Source organism: Pelophylax lessonae, assembly GCF_965119305.1.
Source record: "Pelophylax lessonae genome assembly, chromosome: 1".
NCBI lineage: Eukaryota > Metazoa > Chordata > Amphibia > Anura > Ranidae > Pelophylax > Pelophylax lessonae.
In genome coordinates this window covers 379,264,023-379,282,094 of record NC_138768.1, presented here as the reverse complement: position 1 = coordinate 379,282,094, position 18,072 = coordinate 379,264,023, and the positions used below count along the sequence as shown (strand labels likewise).

The following is an 18,072-nucleotide window of genomic DNA, read 5'->3' as shown; positions in this document are numbered from 1 at the left end:
ATTTTTTGTATATTACATGTCCGCTGACATCTGATCCGATCTGTCAAATTTGGACGGATGGAAACCCAATTTTCCATCCGTCCAGCGGATCGGATGGGATCGGATGAGAACGGACCGACGGTCCGTTCCCATCCGATTCCTCCATAGAGATGTATGGGGCTCTGACAGCTGTGTCTCCGCACACATTGGGGAGAACAGCTGTCATTCTCCTGCTCAGCGGGGGATCGGCGGATCGATCCCCCGCTGAGAAAAACAGACTCCGTCCGACGGACGGACAGTGTGAAAGGGGCCTTAGGATCAAATGTAATCTCTCTAATCACTAACAGGTGATAGGGGATCCTCCTTATGGGCGGTGAAGTTTGAGTTAAAAGTGAGGAGTGAAATCACTAAGATTCGCTTTATGAGTAAGCATTGTTTAGTGTGAAACACATAAGAGGCTTGTCAGTTTTCCGTCTGTACCACATTTAATGCAATAAAAGGAAATTAACCACTTCAGGACTGGAAGATTTTACCCCTTAATGACCAGGCCATTTTTTGCGATTCGGCACTGCGTTACTTTAACGGACAGTTGCACGGTCATGCAACGCTGTAAGCAAAAAATGATGTCCTTTTTTCCCCCACAAATAGAGCTTTCTTTTGGTGGTATTTGATCACCTCTGCGATTTTTATTTTTTGCGCTATAAACAAAAAAAGAGTGACAATTCTGAAAAAAAAAGATCCACTTTCTGCTATATAACATTCCCAAAAAAAATGTAAAAATCAAATTTTTTCATCATTTTAGGCCAATTTGTATTCTGCCATGTATTTTTGGTAAATAAAATCCCAATAAGTGTATATAGATTGGTTTGCGCAAAAGTTATAGCGTCTACAATCTAGGGGAAAAATTTGTTATTTTTATTTATTTATTTATTTTTTACTAGTAATGGCGGTGATCAGCGATTTTTAGTGGTACTGCGACATTGCGACAGACAGATCAGACAACTGACTGACATTTTTGACACTTTTGGGGGGACCAGTGACATTACTACAGTAATCAGTGCTAAAATATGCACTGTTACTGTAATAATGACACTGGCAGGGAAGGGCTTAACACTAGGGGCAATCAATGGGTTAAATGTGTCCCTAGGGGGTGCTTTCTAACTATGTGGGGGATGGACTTATGGAATGAACACAGAGACCTGTGTTATTAAATAGGAGGAACACAGGATCCCTGTGTTCATTGCTGACAGAACAGCGGTCTGCTGTGTTTACAATGGCAGACCGCCGTTCTGTCTCCACAGGGAGCAATCGCACGCCCCCATGACCGCTACTGCGAAAAAACGTAGCGGTATGTCATTTCGCGGGAACCTGCCGTCTGTATATCTGCGGCGGCCGGTCGGCAAGTGGTTAAACAACATTTACTGCTGTGCACTTTTGAATCCCTTGTTAAAAGATTTGGGTCCCACTTTGTGCTATGACAAATTTGGGTGTGGAGTACCTTCTTGGTTCTGACATCCTTGTGGGTTTGTTTATCTCCAGGCTGGACAAGCAGACTACTCTGCTTGGTTCTTTTGAATGTAGGATGCCTGCAAGAAGAAGCCACGAGGCGTAGCTGAGCTAGTTCAGCAGTAGTGTTGTTTTGTATGTTATTTCCAGCAATATATATTAAAATCTACAAATTTAGCTGGTCAAAACATAAGGCTACTTTTAAATGTCTACGGCATCAATACTGGTGTAGTAGCTATCTTGAGTAGGCCTGTTTTTTAAAGGATTTGTTATCTTGCCATGAGTCAGAAGTTCACTATGCTGTTTACTGTCAGCCAACTAAGTTCATTATACTTAGGGCACACAAGGGTGAAACCAGAGGACTGTATCTGGTTACTGAAATACATGAACTTGCCAAAAATGAGATTCAAAAATGAACGTGTGAGACAGATTTTATTTCCTGAATGAATAAGCTGTTAAGTTGTTTTATTACATGTGTGCTCTCCAAACACTAATAACTCAATTTTGGTTTAGGACAATTTTTAACTTGATTATGTAGCTGCCAGGTGACCAGAAATAGTTCTTCTCTCATCGTTCAGATAAAACCAATGAGCATACATCACTGTGCCACTGCTGATTTCTTTTATGTGTTTTTGCTATATTTACAATGTTGTCTTAAGCCTCGTACACACGCGTCGATAATTGGCCGTGAATTTTCGGCCAACGTCCGATCGGCCGATTTTCGGCTTGTTAGTATGATGCTTCCGACAACCGACTCCGACTTTTCGGCCAAAAAAAATCTGGTGTGCAGGCTATAAAATTTTTGTTGGCCGTCAACACAACGGCCGATTTTCCGTCAGTCAGTACAGATTTCGACAGGGAAAAATCTGATGAGCAAGACTGGGCATGCTCAGAGAAGAAAAAACACACGGAAAGTAAACCAGCACATGACATCACTTCTGAAGTAGATTTTTGTTGGCCAAGAAAATTCGTGTGCAGTCTAGGCACATTCCAACCAACAAAACACAACTCTGGACAAAAGTCGGACGATCGGTCGGCCAATAATTGTTGCGTGTGTACGAGGCATTCGATCTTAGACAGTTGTATGATAATTTCACTACCTCTGACTAACAATACCCAGCCAAAAATCCTTGGCTGAATTTATTAAATGGTTGTCAAAAAAATGGTTGTAAAAGCACCTATGAAGCGTTCTGGACACTAAGGATGGCCTTATGTATCTAGGACAGGGTGGTTCCACAACCTTCACACTTCCCATCATGTTCTTGGACAATAACATGCCCCTTTCCTTGGTGATTAGTTAAGTACTATCTGTACTACCTGTGTGGATATAAATGCTGGGGTATTTTCTCTGACGCTCCTTAGAAATGAGAAAGGGGCTTGGATAGCTATGAAATGTCTCAGAATTTCATTTGAATGTGACTAACTACTACTAGAGAAAACTTTGACACAGAAGGGCAGCTTAAGCATGTATTGCAATATGTGTGAATTAAAAATCCCAGTTTTCATTGCACAGATTGTTGGAAAGGGTGGATAGCAGTGTGGAGAGGGTCCATCCAGAATTTAACTACTACTAGAGGTTACTAAACCTATGGTTTGATAAGTATTTGGTTAAAAAGAAAGTAACTATATATATACCATTAATTGCAAGTATATAATGCAATGTGAAATATAAATAATAAGGTTTAATAACTACATAAACATCTTTTGGCTAACTTATAGAAGCTTGAATAAGGCCTCTTTCACACAGGCGTTCCGTATATCCGTATATCACCCCATCCGTTTGCGGGTGATATACGGACATAATGCATGTCAATGGGATTGAGGATGTAAGCAGATGACCATCCACTGACATCCGATTTGTGTCCTTTCAGTTCTGTTCCGTTTTTTGGAACGGAACAGAACCCTAGTTTTCTTCCGTTTAAAAAACGGAACGGATGCAAAATCGGATGTCAGCGGTGTCATCCGCGTACATCCGCAATCCCCATAGACATACATTATGTCCATATATCATCCGCAAACGGATGGGATGATATGCGGACATACGGAGCGGATGACACAAGTGTCATCCGTGTCCGTGGGAAAAAAAAAAAAAAGTGCCGGAGCGGAAGAAAAAATCGGAGCGGCCGTGTGAAAGAGGCCTAAAGATGTGGCTGGATTGGTAATATCAACTGAATAAATGTATTCTCTAATTTTTGAACAAGAACAGAAAAAGGTGACAGCTTTTTTTGAAATGCCTTTTATAGGCTAAAAGATAATTATCCATCTCTCAGTACAGTTGTCTTTTAATATGTTATGTTAATGTAAAGAAATGGTTTGCATCTCTACAAATATTTGTTAACATCAGCCACAAAGCACTTTTTCTTCTGTATCTCTGAATACATTGTACATTTACCTTGGTTTCCTATTTCCTTTTCTATGTTCACTTAGATCTTCTCCTTAGAAGATCTTCTGCCCTTGGCTGGACAGATATGTCATATTATTTACTGCTGTAATTTTTCTGTTTCAAGCAGTACTTCCAACCTGTTTAATTTACAGCCAGCTTGCTCAACCTTAGTCATGCCACAGCTGAGTATTATGGTTTGGTGGGTTATAAAATGAGATAATAAATCATTGTATGCCAGATAAGACTGGGACCTGTTGGTCCTTTGTATGACATTGCCCTGTCTAAATATCAATGCTTCCCTTTTTGTACACAGTACAGCATTTTTGTGTGTTGTGCGATTTCATTTCATAATCCATTATGTGCTATATTAAGCTGCCATTTAAAGTTCCAGGTAGCCATAGGCCTTATGGTTAATGAAAGTGCTATTTTTGTAGTGTTGCTGTTAAGCTACTGTACATGTACACCTCTGCATTTTAGTTCTACTTGCTGCCCCTGACTGCATTCACACCTTTTACATTAAAAACTAAGCATATTGCATGCATTATCTTTCACTCCTATAGAAGATGTGTTTGATGAAAACTGTACTAAAGATGCTGCACTATGAATAGTAATGCATGTGAAATGTGTAAAACATGTCTACAACACACCATAGAGCAAAAAAAACACATAGTCCACTATAATACTAATACTATAATACTAATACTATAATAATCCAACGTGTGGTAGTTGGTCTGCGTTATTGTGAAATCTTAGTTATAGCAATCATCATATAACATTTCTAGTGTTTCCTACAGTATAGTACCAAAAGTACTGTGACGCTTGCCTTCACACGCACATGAACTTTAATGGTATCGCAGTCTTAGTCCCTAGTTTTCAATATTGAGTTGGCCCACCCTTTGCAGCTATAACAGCTTCAACTCTTCTGGGAAAGCTGTCCACAAGGTTTAGGAGTGTGTCTATGGGAATGTTTGACCATTCTTCCAGAAGCGCATTTGTGAGGTCAGGCGCTGATATTGGGTGAGAGGGCCTGGCTCGCAGTCTCTACTCTAATTTATCCCAAAGGTGTTCTATCAGGTTGAGATCAGGACTCTGTGCAGACCAGTCACGTTTCTCCACCCCAACCTCACTCATCCATGTCTTTATAGGCCTTGTTTGTGCACTGGTGTGCAGTCATGTTTGAACAGGAAGGGGCCATTCCCAAACTGTTCCCACAAAGTTGGGTGCATGATATTGCCCAAAATGTCTTGGTATGCTGACGCCTTAAGAGTGCCCTTCACTGGAACTAAGGGGCCAAGCTCAACCCCTTAAAAACAACCCCACACCATAATCCCCCTTTACCAAATTATTTGGATCAGTGCACAAAGCAAGGTACATAAAAACATGGATAAGCAAGTTTGGGGTGGAGGAACTTGACTGCCCTGCACAGAGTTCTGACCTCTTACCAATGGAACACCTTTGGGATGAATTAAAGTCCACATCAGTGCCTGAGCTCACAAATGCGCTTCTGGAAGAATGGTTAAACATTCCCATAGACACACTCCTAAACCTTGTGGACAGCCTTCCCAGAAGAGTTGAAGCTGTTATAGCTGCAAAGTGTGGGCTAACTCAATATTGAACCCTACTGACTTAGAATGGGATGCCATTAAAGTTCATGTGTGTGTAAAGGCAGGCGTCCCAATACTTTTGGTAATATAGTGTATATGCCCTGCCACCGAGAATCTACATCTGTAAACATCCTGATAACACTTTAGTTACCTACATTACTGTGTGAAATAATGGTGAGTTTTAGTCCCTTTGCCTCCCAGGCCATACCTTAATACATACAGTCTCTTTCTCATACAGTCTCTTTCAAGATATTGGGGCAACTGCACTTTCAAAACAGTGATTACTATTCTAACACTATTTCTTTGTTTAGAAAGGAGCTAGGAGTCTGCACTGAAACTTCACTCTACTAAACAGGATGTTCGGAAAGCCATAAAGTACATATGAGCGTTGATTTACTAAAGGCAAATAGGCTGGTCGCTTTTCAAAGGACGTTGCACTTTGGAAGGGAATGTTCCCTTGAGCTTAGTGAATGTGGTGAAATTTTTCTTTGCAAAGAATACCCAATTAAGTTTCAAGAAAAAACAAACCAGTATTTTTGTTTGCACATGATTGGATTATGGAAGTCAGAAGAACTTCACCTCATTAGCTAAGCTCTGGGGAAACATTCCTTGATAAGGGAACAGTCTTTTTGCCTTTATTAAATCAACCCTATAGACTTTTTTTTTCCAAAATACAATGAAGTGTTCAGAAATAAATGTTTGTAACAAACAAGCCTTGAACACACCCGAAAAACATAAGAAAATATTTTTTTGGGGGTTTTGCCCTATTATCAGAGTGAAAGCTATGGCTAACAAACACAGTACAAATCACAGCCTTAACACTTCAACCACAGTTTGCACCCATCCATAAATACCACTCAATTATTTCTTAAATATGTTAATGTAAAGTGCAAGACTGATGATAACCTGTCCCATTCAGACTCCATTACTAAAGTACAAACATTAGGACTTTAAAATAAATTGTGGTAATTTTATTACTATTATTATTATTATTATTTTATTATCATTTTATTTTTTTATTTTTATACAAAAGTATAGCATAAGAGTTACAAAAGCCCAGCTCTGGGCATGATCAAACCATGTGTAGTCTCTTACAGCCTTGTATATCTTCATCACTGTGATAAAATTATTACTGGCTGGAAGTAAAGAAAAACCCTTCTACTGGTCTCCCTAGACAGTGCAGGGGTAGATGTAGTTCTGGCTCCTCAATGCATTGGAGAGTCTATGATAGACATCAGTTCTGATGTTATGCCACTGCTCACCCACCATGCTTTGCCATTCACAAAACACAGCCTATGATGGTGTTGCAGAAATTTGAGACTTTTCAAGCTTTTTACGGCCTTTGGCAGGGCTGCTGTTAGAAACCACAGGGCACCATACAGTCAACCTGACAACCCCCCTTCCACCACAGTTTTCTATTCTTCAGGAGGGAATGAATACATTGAGTGATCCATACCAATTACTCATTGTGTTCATTCAGGAAAGGAAGGGGCTGGTAAATGTGACATATTTACCAACCCTTCCCCCACTCTCCATACTAAAGGATCCTATTGTGTGCTTGCAGTTGCCAGTGGAAAGTAGAGAAGGAAAGCTGGTGCACTGCTGGGCAACAGGGGAAAACTAATGGTGCACAGGAAGGGTGGGGGGGGGGAGGCAATTACTGAAACCGCTCCCCTATATGGCTCTCTGCAGCAGCTGAAAGCCTGCTGGAGGTAGAGGAGAAGAAGCCAGCTTTCAGCTGCTGCAGAGAGCCATACAGGGGATCGGTTCTAGTAACTGTCCCCCTGCTGTGCCGATCACCCTCCTTGCCCACATCTGATTCAGTGGGATTGATTTACTAAAAGTGGAGAGTGCAAAATCTGGTGCAGCTGTGCATGGTAGCCAATCAGCTTCTAACTTCAGCTGTGCCGATCACCCTCCCTGCCCACATCCGATTCAGTGGGATTGATTTACTAAAATTGGAGAGTGCAAAATCTAGTGCAGCTGTGCATGGTAGCCAATCAGTTTCTAACTTCAGCTTGTTCAATTAGGCTTTGCAAATCCCTGGTAGCTGATTGGTTTCTATGCAGGGCTGCACCAGATTTTGCACTCTTCACTTTTAGCAAATCAACCCCGTTGTCTGTGTAATATTTTAGAGAAAAAAATATTACTGAAGAATGGCTGTCTGAAAAATTGTGATGTGTATTAAATGTAGCTGCCCCTTTAAATAAGTGAATAAATCACCTGCAAGTACAAAACAATCAAAATCAAGAATGGCGCTCAGAAACTAATTCCATAGAATATATAAATAATGTTAAAACCTCGTGAATATTTATGTAGCCATGAAAATAAACAGTGATGTCATGATCCAATATCCACCGACCTCTTATTTTATTTTTGTTTTTAAGAGGAGATCCATCTTCTCAATTAGGCATGCCTACAAAAAAACTATTTTTCTTGCAATTTTTGTTACATTTTTCTCAACTTTTGTATATATATATTTTTTTTTAGTCAACCTCGTGTTTATATTCTTCAAGTCTTTCTAATAAAGGTGCATGGTTAGTGACACCCCACCACCTTTATCTATTTTATATACGTGTAATCTGTTTCTAATCAATGTAAATTGCTTTTATATTGCTGTATGGTGTATATGGTCTTGGCGGATGAGTGTGTTTCTCGAGGCACAGTCCTTCATAATACTTAGCTATTTGTACCTGTCCTCCATATTGGAGGAGCCCAACCAATAGGAAACACTTTATGCTAATAGATTTAGACGGTTCGTCGTTTCCTGAAGACGCCACTCATGGTGAAACGTACATAAGAGCGGGGGATTCGTCACTTCCGGGTCTTGTGGGACTTCCAATCTGGCCTGGTGGTGAGAGCGAGGAGTGGATCACATGCCAGCCCCAGAGTAACAGGCATTATCCGCACATGCCGTATACACCAAGTGCCGGTTCAGGCACAAATCCATGTGAGTGCAAAATCTTTTATACCTTATTTTTAATATCACCAAATAAACATACTACACTATGGAATTTATTAATTATGTCTCCTGTGGAGTCATTTCAACCATCCAAACCATACACTGATGGAGAGATTGCAGCTGAGGAACCCTACTGGTTATTTTAAGCGATATTTGACCTTCCTGTAAAAAGCGGTCAAACACCTCTGGTGAGTTGACGTCCATCACTTGAGCACCAGCTATGAAGACTTAGAGAATATCCCCATATTGAAGCACTTATTTGGTGTTGGGAATTGTCACATTGGACTCTCTTTCACATTCTTTTTTTTCATATTTTTTGGTTCAATTTATTATTTTATTGTAATTGTCTTTTAAATATTGCATCATGACATCACTGTTTATTTTCATGGCTACATGAATATTCACGAGGTTTGAATGTCAGTTATATATTCTATGTAATTAGTTTGCGAGCACCATTCTTTATTTTGATTGTTGTGTAATATGTTAATTCTCCATACAGTTAATAAAGCTTGATGATAATATTAATAAACATTATAACACAAGGTTAGTATTGTGAAAATCAAGTTAAAAGGTATTGTAAAAGTTTTGTAATGCACAATTCTATTATCTAAAAATGTATTTTGACAGTCATTTTCTAAATCTCTCTTTTTAAAGGGAATTGCACCCAAAATCGAGTTTTCTACAAGAACAACAATAAAAGAAAAGCCAAAAGAATTCAAGAAAAAAAGTTCAGTAAGTTAAACATTGAATCATCTGTTACTCAGTTACTCAAGCAAGTTCTATGACAACATTTGTATATGACAATTTGGGCCTATTTGTTGTTCTAGTCAAGCAAAATACAGTGTCAGAGGTCTTTGCCGAATTCTCCTAGACGAAAATCAAGAATGCCAACAAAAAGTTACTCCAGCCCAGAACAAAGTTACGGAAGTCCTACTAGGTCATCAAAGTCCCGATCTCCTTCACCTTATGCCCAACGGCGAATGTGTGAGCTTAATAAGGACAATCAGCAACGCCTTGCTCATTTGAAACTGGGCAGTTATGAATTTAAGTCAGACACAGAAACAAAACCCCCATTTATTGTACGACATGTAAGTATTTAAAAAAATAAGTGCACCTTGTTGATGAAAATTGTTTTGGTATGCTGTTCTTCAGGGTTGTTTAAGCAATCTTATAATACATTTACCTTTCTATACAGGAAATATGTTCCCTAAATTCTTTCCCAGAAAATATGGAAGGAGAATGCTGTCTTCAGTTTTTTTATGTAAAAAAAGAGGATGATGTTTAACTGCTTCCGGACCGCTCGCCGCAGTTTTACTGTGGCAGGCAATCCCTCCTGTGCGAACCGACATAGGTCTACATCAGTCGTGCGCCTGAAGCCAGGGGGCGAGCGTGCACGCCGCAGGTGCGCGCCTACCCCCACTTGGCAGCGGGGATTCCGATGCACGGGGCAGGCGGCTCTGATTGCCGCCTGCCACTGGCGATCACTCCCCGCTGAGAGAGAAGATTGGTCAGCTGTTGTAAACACAGCTGACTGTTCTTCTCTCTGGAATGATCACAGAGTGCCTGTGATCCTTCTATGTAGGATCACAGGTCTCTGTGATCATTTCAAAAGCCCTGCCCCCATACAGTTAGAAACACGCCCCTAGGTACACGTTTAACCCCTTGATCACTTACTGTGTTAACCCCTACCCTGCCAGTATCATTATTAAAGTAACAATGCATATTTTTGAGACTGATTACTGTAGCAATGTCACTGGTCCCCCCAAAAGTGTTAAAAATGTCAATTAGGGGTCTGATCTGTCCGCCCCAATGTCGCAATCCCACAAAAAATCGCAGATCGCCACCATTACTGGTAAAAAAATAAAAACAATAAAAATGACATAAATCTTTCCCGTAGTTAGTAGACGCAATAACTTATGCGCAAACCAATCGAAATACGATTTTTGCGATTTTTTTTTTTTTTTTACCAAAAATATGTAACAGAAAACAAATTGGCCTAAAATGTTAAAAAAATTTTGATTTTTAAAATTTTTTGGGGGGAATTTTATATAGAAGAAAGTGAAAATTATTGTTTTTTTTCAGAATTGTCGCTCTTTTTTTGTTTATAGCGCAAAAAATAAAAACCGCACAGGTGATCAAATACCACCAAAAGAAAGCTATATTTGTGGGAAAAAAGGACATCAATTTTATTTGGGTAAAGCGTCGCAGGAATGCACAATTGTCCATTAAAGTAACGCAGTGCTGAATCGCAAAAAATGGCATGGTCATTAAGGGGGTAAATCCTTCCGGTCCAGAAGTGGTTAATGTGTACTTATCTCCACAGTCCCTGGAACAATCACAGGCTTTGGAGATTTGTTTAACCACTGGCCGCCTGCCCTATAGCAGTTTTACGTAAAAAAAATACATGATTCTGCACTTAAGCCTGCAGGGGGGTACGCACGTCCCACCGGCAGGCCGATTCTGCTGTGATTATTCACAGCAGAAGCTGATCTGCAGGTGTCGGGCACTGAATGTCCGCTGGCACCCACCCGATCGTTGGTGATCTGCCTATGTAAACAAGGCAGATCTCAGTTCTGACAGGGGGAAGAAATGGATTTTGTGTTCCTTCATCGTATGCCTTAGTAAAAGCACCTAACCGATCTAAACAACCTACGCCCTATTTCCCTGCTCCCCTTTTTATCCAAACTCCTTGAATGTCTGGTTTACAACCGACTGTGCGACCACCTTGCCCGAGAATAGCCTCCTTGATCCCCTTCAGTCTGGATTTCGGCCTCAACACTCCACTGAAACTGCTCTCCTAAAACTGACAAACGATCTACCTTCTTGCCAAAACCAATGGACACTACTCTGTATTCCTACTCCTGGACCTTTCTGCTCCCTTTGATACGTTTGACCATCCCCTCCTCCTCAAAAAACTCCACGCCTTTGGTCTTCGTGACTGTACTCTTTACTGGTTATCGTCCTACTTATCCAACCGCACCTTTAGCGTTACTTACAATTCTACTTCCTCCTCTCCTCTTCCTTTTTCTGTTGGGGTCCCCCAAGGCTCTGTTCTTGGACCTCTCCTATTTTCAATCTACACGTCCTCTCTAGGTCAGCTGATAGCCGCTGACGATACTCAAATCTATTCATCCATCCCTCAGCTCTCTCCCTCAGTCTCCTCATGTATCACTAATTTACTATCTGATATATCAGTCTGGATGTCACGCCATTACCTCAAACTCAATCCATCCAAAGCCGAGCTTATAATCTTTCCTCCACCACGTGCCCCTGCCCCTGATCTCTCTGTCAATATCGATGGCATTACTATCAGCCCATCCCCGCATGCCAAGGTCCTAGGTGTTGTTCTGGACTCTGAACTCCCTTTTAAGCCCCACATCCAATCGCTGTCCAAATCTTGCCGCCTCAACCTCCGCAACATCTTCAAAATATGCCCCTTTCTAACCAAAGACACAACAAAGCTCCTAGTTCACTCCCTGGTCATCTCGCGCCTCGACTACTGCAATTCCCTTCTCATTGGCTTACCTATACACAGGCTATCCCCCCTTCAATCTATTATGAATGCTGCTGCCAGACTCATCCACCTTACCTATCGCTCAGCGTCCGCTGCTCCTCTCTGTCAAGCCCTCCACTGGCTTCCGCTCACCCAACGAATTAAATTCAAAATACTAACAACATCTTACAAAGCCATCCGCAACTTACCCCCCAGCTACATCACTTGCCTAGTCTCAAAACACCAACCAAATCGCTCTCTTCGCTCCTCTCAAAACCTCCTGCTCTCTAGCTCCCTCATCACTTCCTCCCATGCTCACCTCCAGGACTTTACCAGAGCCTCACCAATCCTATGGAACTCCTTACCCTTATCTGTCTAATTATCTCCTACTCTATTACCTTTAAGGGCTCTTTCACACGGGCGTTCCGTATGTCCGTATATCACCCCATCCGTTTGCGGGTGATATACGGACATAATGCATGTCAATGGGATTGCGGATGTCAGCGGATGACTGGGGCGTGGTTTCCGCATGGCGCCGAACGGCTGCGGCTAAGCAGAGCTAAGCAGAGCTCCATTCCGACCCCGGCTAGCATCCACGAGCAATGCCTTCAAAAGCTATTAAAACTCGCTCTTCGACCGCCAAGAGGTCTGGGAAGCAAGCAACGCTGAAATCGCTGCCCTTCGGCAATATCAAGAAGTTCCTGGCCAAAGATCCGGGCATAGCCAGTAAGCACGGTCCTGCACACATACCTATCAGGTCTCCCTCTTCTCCTACAGCCACGCCGAGCGGGAGCTCGCCGGCTTCTTCCACCTGCTCTGACTTGATGGGAGACCCAGGCTCACCCACCGGCTTTGATATGCCCTCCCTTATGAAAGACCTGAAAAGGGAAATAGCAGGGATGTTCCACAGTATGGAGAAATCCATTAAAAAATATCTGGGGGCCGTGTGATCAGATATGTCTCCTATACTGGTGAGAGTAGAGGAATCTGAGAAACGCAATGATTCTCAGGAGGAGGCCCTTAAAGAGTTGCAGCATACTGTTACCAAAATGGCTATTGCCCATAGGGCCACTTTATATAAGCTAGAGGACCTTGAAAATAGGAATCAACGCAATAATTTGCGCATCCGGGGGCTACCAGAGGCAACGAGAGATGAGGATCTCTCTATCACAGTGCAAGGTATTATCAATGCTATACTAGGGAGGTCCGTGACTGAGCCTATGCGGTTTGATAGGATCCACCGTGCATTCCGGCCTCGCAATCTCTCTTCTGAACTCCCGAAGGATGTGATATGTCGCCTGCACTATTTTGAAGATAAAAATAGCATTATGGCTAAACTGCGCAATACTTCCCCAATAGAATCTGATGGGGTAATTCTTCACATTTATCCCGACCTCCTCAAAGAAACTTTGGACCGTAGAAGGCCCCTAAAACCCTTACTGGAAGATCTTAAGGTGAAAGGTGCCATCTATAAATGGGGATTCCCGTCCTGTTTAATTGCTACTCGGAATGTCAAGTCTTCTACGCTGCGATTCCCTGAAGATTTGAAAGCCTTCTGTCAGGATCTTCAATTACAAATCCCAGATTTGCCGGGATGGCATGATTCTATTCCTTCCTTTCAACTTGAATCGCATTGGAGGAAAACCCCGTCTAAGAAGACGCGTTCTTCCCTCCCTGGCTCATCCCAGAAAAATGGCTGACTGCTCTGTCTGCTCCCTCTTGGGCTATATCACTTCATTTGTCATGTTTGTAACTGACACGATAGAGGCTCGATACTTTTCCTCTATTCTTGAGTTCTTGAACGGGTGACATTGCTCGTGTATTATGTGTTCATTTGCACCTTACTTTTTTTCTCTTTGTTGTTTAATATATTTGTGGTGCATATGATATATTGAGTTATTTATTGCTGCTTGGGGTTTTTCCCTCCTTTTTTTTTTTTCTTTTTTTTTTTTTTCTTCTCTCCATGTTGGGGCCTTACGCCCATGCCCTTGCGGGGTCACCCAGGTTGCCTCACCAACCATGACATTCCCATATTTGCCTTGCATTGGGAGCTTGGTCAGTGATTTGGCCTGGTTCACCCCGCCGGGACTATTGCATGTACTGGTTTGTACGTGATTTTTTGGATTTTCCCATTTTCTATTATGCATTTGTTGATTATAGTTTACATTTTTTTTTTTCTTTTCCTCTCCTTTCCTCTCCTTCCTACCTCCCTGGCGTCGGGGTCAATTCATTTTTTTGCTGAGATGTTGCATCTCTTATTGTCGTTATGGCCACCCTGAAGGTACTCTCATATAATGTTAGGGGTCTAAATGTTGCTACCAAACGACACCTGGTTATGCGGGAACTTCAGCAATCACGATGTTCGGTGGCTTTCTTACAGGAAACCCACCTTACTCACCAGATGTTGGTGCGCCTCTTTTCTTCCGCCTTTCCGAAATGGTATTATGGTCTCTCAGATACTAATAAAGCCAAAGGGGTGGCCATAGGCTTCAATAGGGATGTACCCTTTCAGTTGGAAGAAATGTTAGCTGATGATAATGGTAGGTACTTATTTCTGAGGGGGTCTATTGGCACATCCACCTGCACCTTTGCGAATATCTATTGTCCAAATGTAAACCAACCAACCTTTATGTCGAAGGTTCTTTCTAAACTGGCTGTTTTTGCGAAGGGCGTTTTGGTTTTGGCGGGAGACATTAATATGTCGTTGGATCCAATTATTGACACTTCACAGGGTCAGTCTAATATTTCGTTTAAACGATTGACCTTTATTAAAAGACGACTGCATGATCTCCAACTGATGGATGTCTTTTAAACCCTAAGAGGCGAGATTATTCGTACTTTTCAAAGACGCATAATTCATATTCCCGAATTTATGCTATTTTCCTTAATAATCACTATCTCCCCCCCGGTACGGTCAACTTCTATAGGCCATTTTTCCATTTCAGATCACGCCCCAGTATTGGTTACATTGGCACTTCCCTCACTCCCTAACCGGTCCCCCAATGGCGCTTAATTGACTCACTACTGGCGAATCCAGTAGATGTGGCCTTTATATCCTCGTCCCTTGTACAGTACTTTTCTGAAAATCTTATAGGAGATACTCCTCCTGCTTTAGTATGGGAGTACTCCTAGAACTGCGGGCTAGGAGGAAGAGGGAACGGACCCAACAAATAGACCACCTTCTCTTTGAGATTAAGGCTCTGGAACATTAGCATAAACTTTCTTTACATATTCAACACTTCGAAGCGTTGGAACCTAAACGGGGGGAGCTCTGCTCGCTTCTGGATCTAGATATTAAGAAACAAGCGCACAAATTATCCCGATCCATTTATGAATGGGGGATAAACCTGGCAGGCAACTGGCACGCTCCTTACAATCTAAATATTCAGCTTCCTTTATATCTAAGATTAAGACGCGGGCGGGCTCCTTGGTCCACTCAACCCCGGACATTGCTAAAGTATTTCGGGAATATTACTCGGATCTTTATCATGTCCGAGGAGGTCTTTCTCATCTTTCCAATGCTTCCAAACGTGACAGAATTAACACCTATCTTACTTCATCCAACCTTCCGACTCTCCTTGCACGGTTGTTTTCCGCCTTGGAGGAGGATTTCACCGAGGCTGAATTTCAGCTGGCACTAAAGTCCACCCCCACAGGAAAAGCCTCTGGTCCTGATGGGTTTTCCGTACATTATTATAAGATCTTCAGCCCTTTGCTTTTGCCCCATTTAACCGCGTACGCTAACTCGACTTCTGCCCATTCCCAACTACGTCCTGAAACACTTGAAGCCCATATCTCAGTCTTGCCAAAACCTGATAAAGACCCTTCATGCTGCGCTAGCTATCACCCTATATCTCTGCTAAATGCAGACGTTAAACTACTGGCAAAAGTTTTGGCCACCTACCTCATACCTCTGATACCCCAATGGATATCACCCGATCAATCAGGATTTGTCCCGGGCCGAGAGGCCCGTGACAACTCACTGCGAACTATTTCTTTGATACACTATGTGAGGCTACGGTCCCAGCCCACACTTCTCCTTTCTACAGACGCTGAGAAGGCATGTGATAGGGTGGACTGGAACTATCTTTATGCTACACTTCAGCAATTTGGACTTGGCCCAAAAATGTTATCTCGGATATTCTCCTTATATTCCTCCCCGACCGCTCGGGTCAAAATTAATGGTTCCCTTAGTAAACCCTTTCCCTTACTCAATGGAACGCGTCAGGAGTGTCCCCTTTCCCCTTTATTAATGCTCATATCCATGGCATTAATGTTGGTCATTCTACACACAAGTATGCCGCATATGCGGATGATATACTCTTTTTTGTTCAACAGCCTCGCCTTTCACTACCCCATTTACTTTCTGCTCTGACTGATTATCAATCACTTTCAAAGTTTAAAATTAATATGACAAAATCCGAAATTATAAACATTAATGTACCCTCCCCCATGACTTTTTCAATTAGATCTTCCTTCCCTTTCCTTTGGCAATTACATAGTCTGAAATACCTGGGTGTTCATCTCACACCTAAAATTTACATGCTCTTTCGTTATAATTACCATTAATACCATTAATACCACTGCTTAATGGTATTAAGGATCTTCTCCAGCGATGGTTGTCTATTTCGCATTCATGGCTGGGGAAGATTAATGTTATTAAAATGGCCATATTGCCCCGAATTTGGTTTTTGTTCCAGATTTTGCCATTGGGAGTGCCAGTAGGCTTCTTTTCTACTCTGCAGGGTTTGTTATCTAAATTTATCTGGAGAGGGAAACACCCTAGGGTTGCCAGGTCGACCCTATATCGTACAAAAACGACGGGCGGCTTGGCTTTCCCGCAAGTGAAATTATATTACCATGCAGTGGCTTTATCTAGGATAGCGGACCTGATATGCATGAGCAATGTTAAGCTGTGGGTCCAATTGGAACGAGATTTGAGTGGAGCCGAGTTATCTAGATCCCCTTGGAGTCCACGCAAATATAGGTCCCTTTCTTCTTCAGCTTCCACCCTTACTACTTCAACATTGGCTATATGGCACTCTTTGCACAAGAAATTTTCATGGGATTATAATTCACCACTCATGCCCCTTTTGGGCCATGCCTTATTTCCACCTGGCCTCATGGACCCAGGCTTTAGACATTGGATACCTAAAACTGAGCTCCTTCTTCACCATATCCTCAAAGGTAATCGGATTAAGCCCTTAAGCGCCATTATGCACCCACGACAGCCCTCTCCCCTGGATGAATGGAGATACAATCAACTGTCAAATTTCCTGTGGTCACTGCCTCAGCCTTTATGTAATCTAGAGTAGTGGATGCATGGAATAACCTTCCTGCAGAAGTGGTAGCTGCAAATACAGTGAAGGAGTTTAAGCATGCATGGGATAGGCATAAGGCTATCCTTCATATAAGATAGGGCCAGGGACTATTCATAGGATTCAGATATATTGGGCAGACTAGATGGGCCAAATGGTTCTTATCTGCCGACACATTCTATGTTTCTATGTTTCTATCTCTGAGACCTAAACCCTGTTCATACTTCCATAGTGCAAAGTCCATACTTTGCACTCGGCAGCCACTCCAACACGCTATTCCCTTGTTCTACAGGGCTCTATTGAACTTGTACTACCCGGATATCCCAGGCTTCCTGCTTAAGTGGGAGCATGATTTGAACACCCCACTCTCGGACTTTCAAAAATCTAAGATTCTTTAGTTGGCATTGTCCTCCTCCCTATGTACTAAAACAGCCGAAATTAATTATAAACTTCTAACAAGGAGACATTATACACCGTCTAAATTGCACGCTATGTTTCCATCCTATTTACCGCTTTGTTGGAGGAACTGTGGTCAAGTAGCCACTCATTCCCATATCTGGTAGACCTGCCCTTTTATACAACTTTATTGGGAAGCAATACTCTCTACTATAACCCACATTACGGGCCTTGTTCTCCCCCGGGATCCTTGGTCTGTCCTATTCCATTGCACTAGAGACCCCCTAAGGATATACAAGCTTTCTATTGTTCCTCATTTGTTGAATGCTGCGAAATCCTTGATTCTGGTCAACTGGGGGAAACCTAAACCGCCTTCTCTTCGCCAATGGTTGCATAGAATGGATTCAGTAGCATTAATGGAAGATGTAACC

The 18,072-nt window shown here is 42.1% G+C and overlaps 1 protein-coding gene across 1 annotated transcript in view; it reads left to right on the top strand.

The window, feature by feature from the left end:
- Positions 1–18,072, top strand: part of SPATA6L (spermatogenesis associated 6 like) — a 91,054-nt gene that overhangs the window by 56,228 nt on the left and 16,754 nt on the right. Inside the window, exons 7-8 of the mRNA XM_082243306.1 lie at positions 9,089–9,166; positions 9,262–9,522. Coding sequence (XP_082099432.1) covers positions 9,089–9,166; positions 9,262–9,522 — 339 coding nt within the window. The remainder of the gene's footprint in view (positions 1–9,088; positions 9,167–9,261; positions 9,523–18,072) is intronic.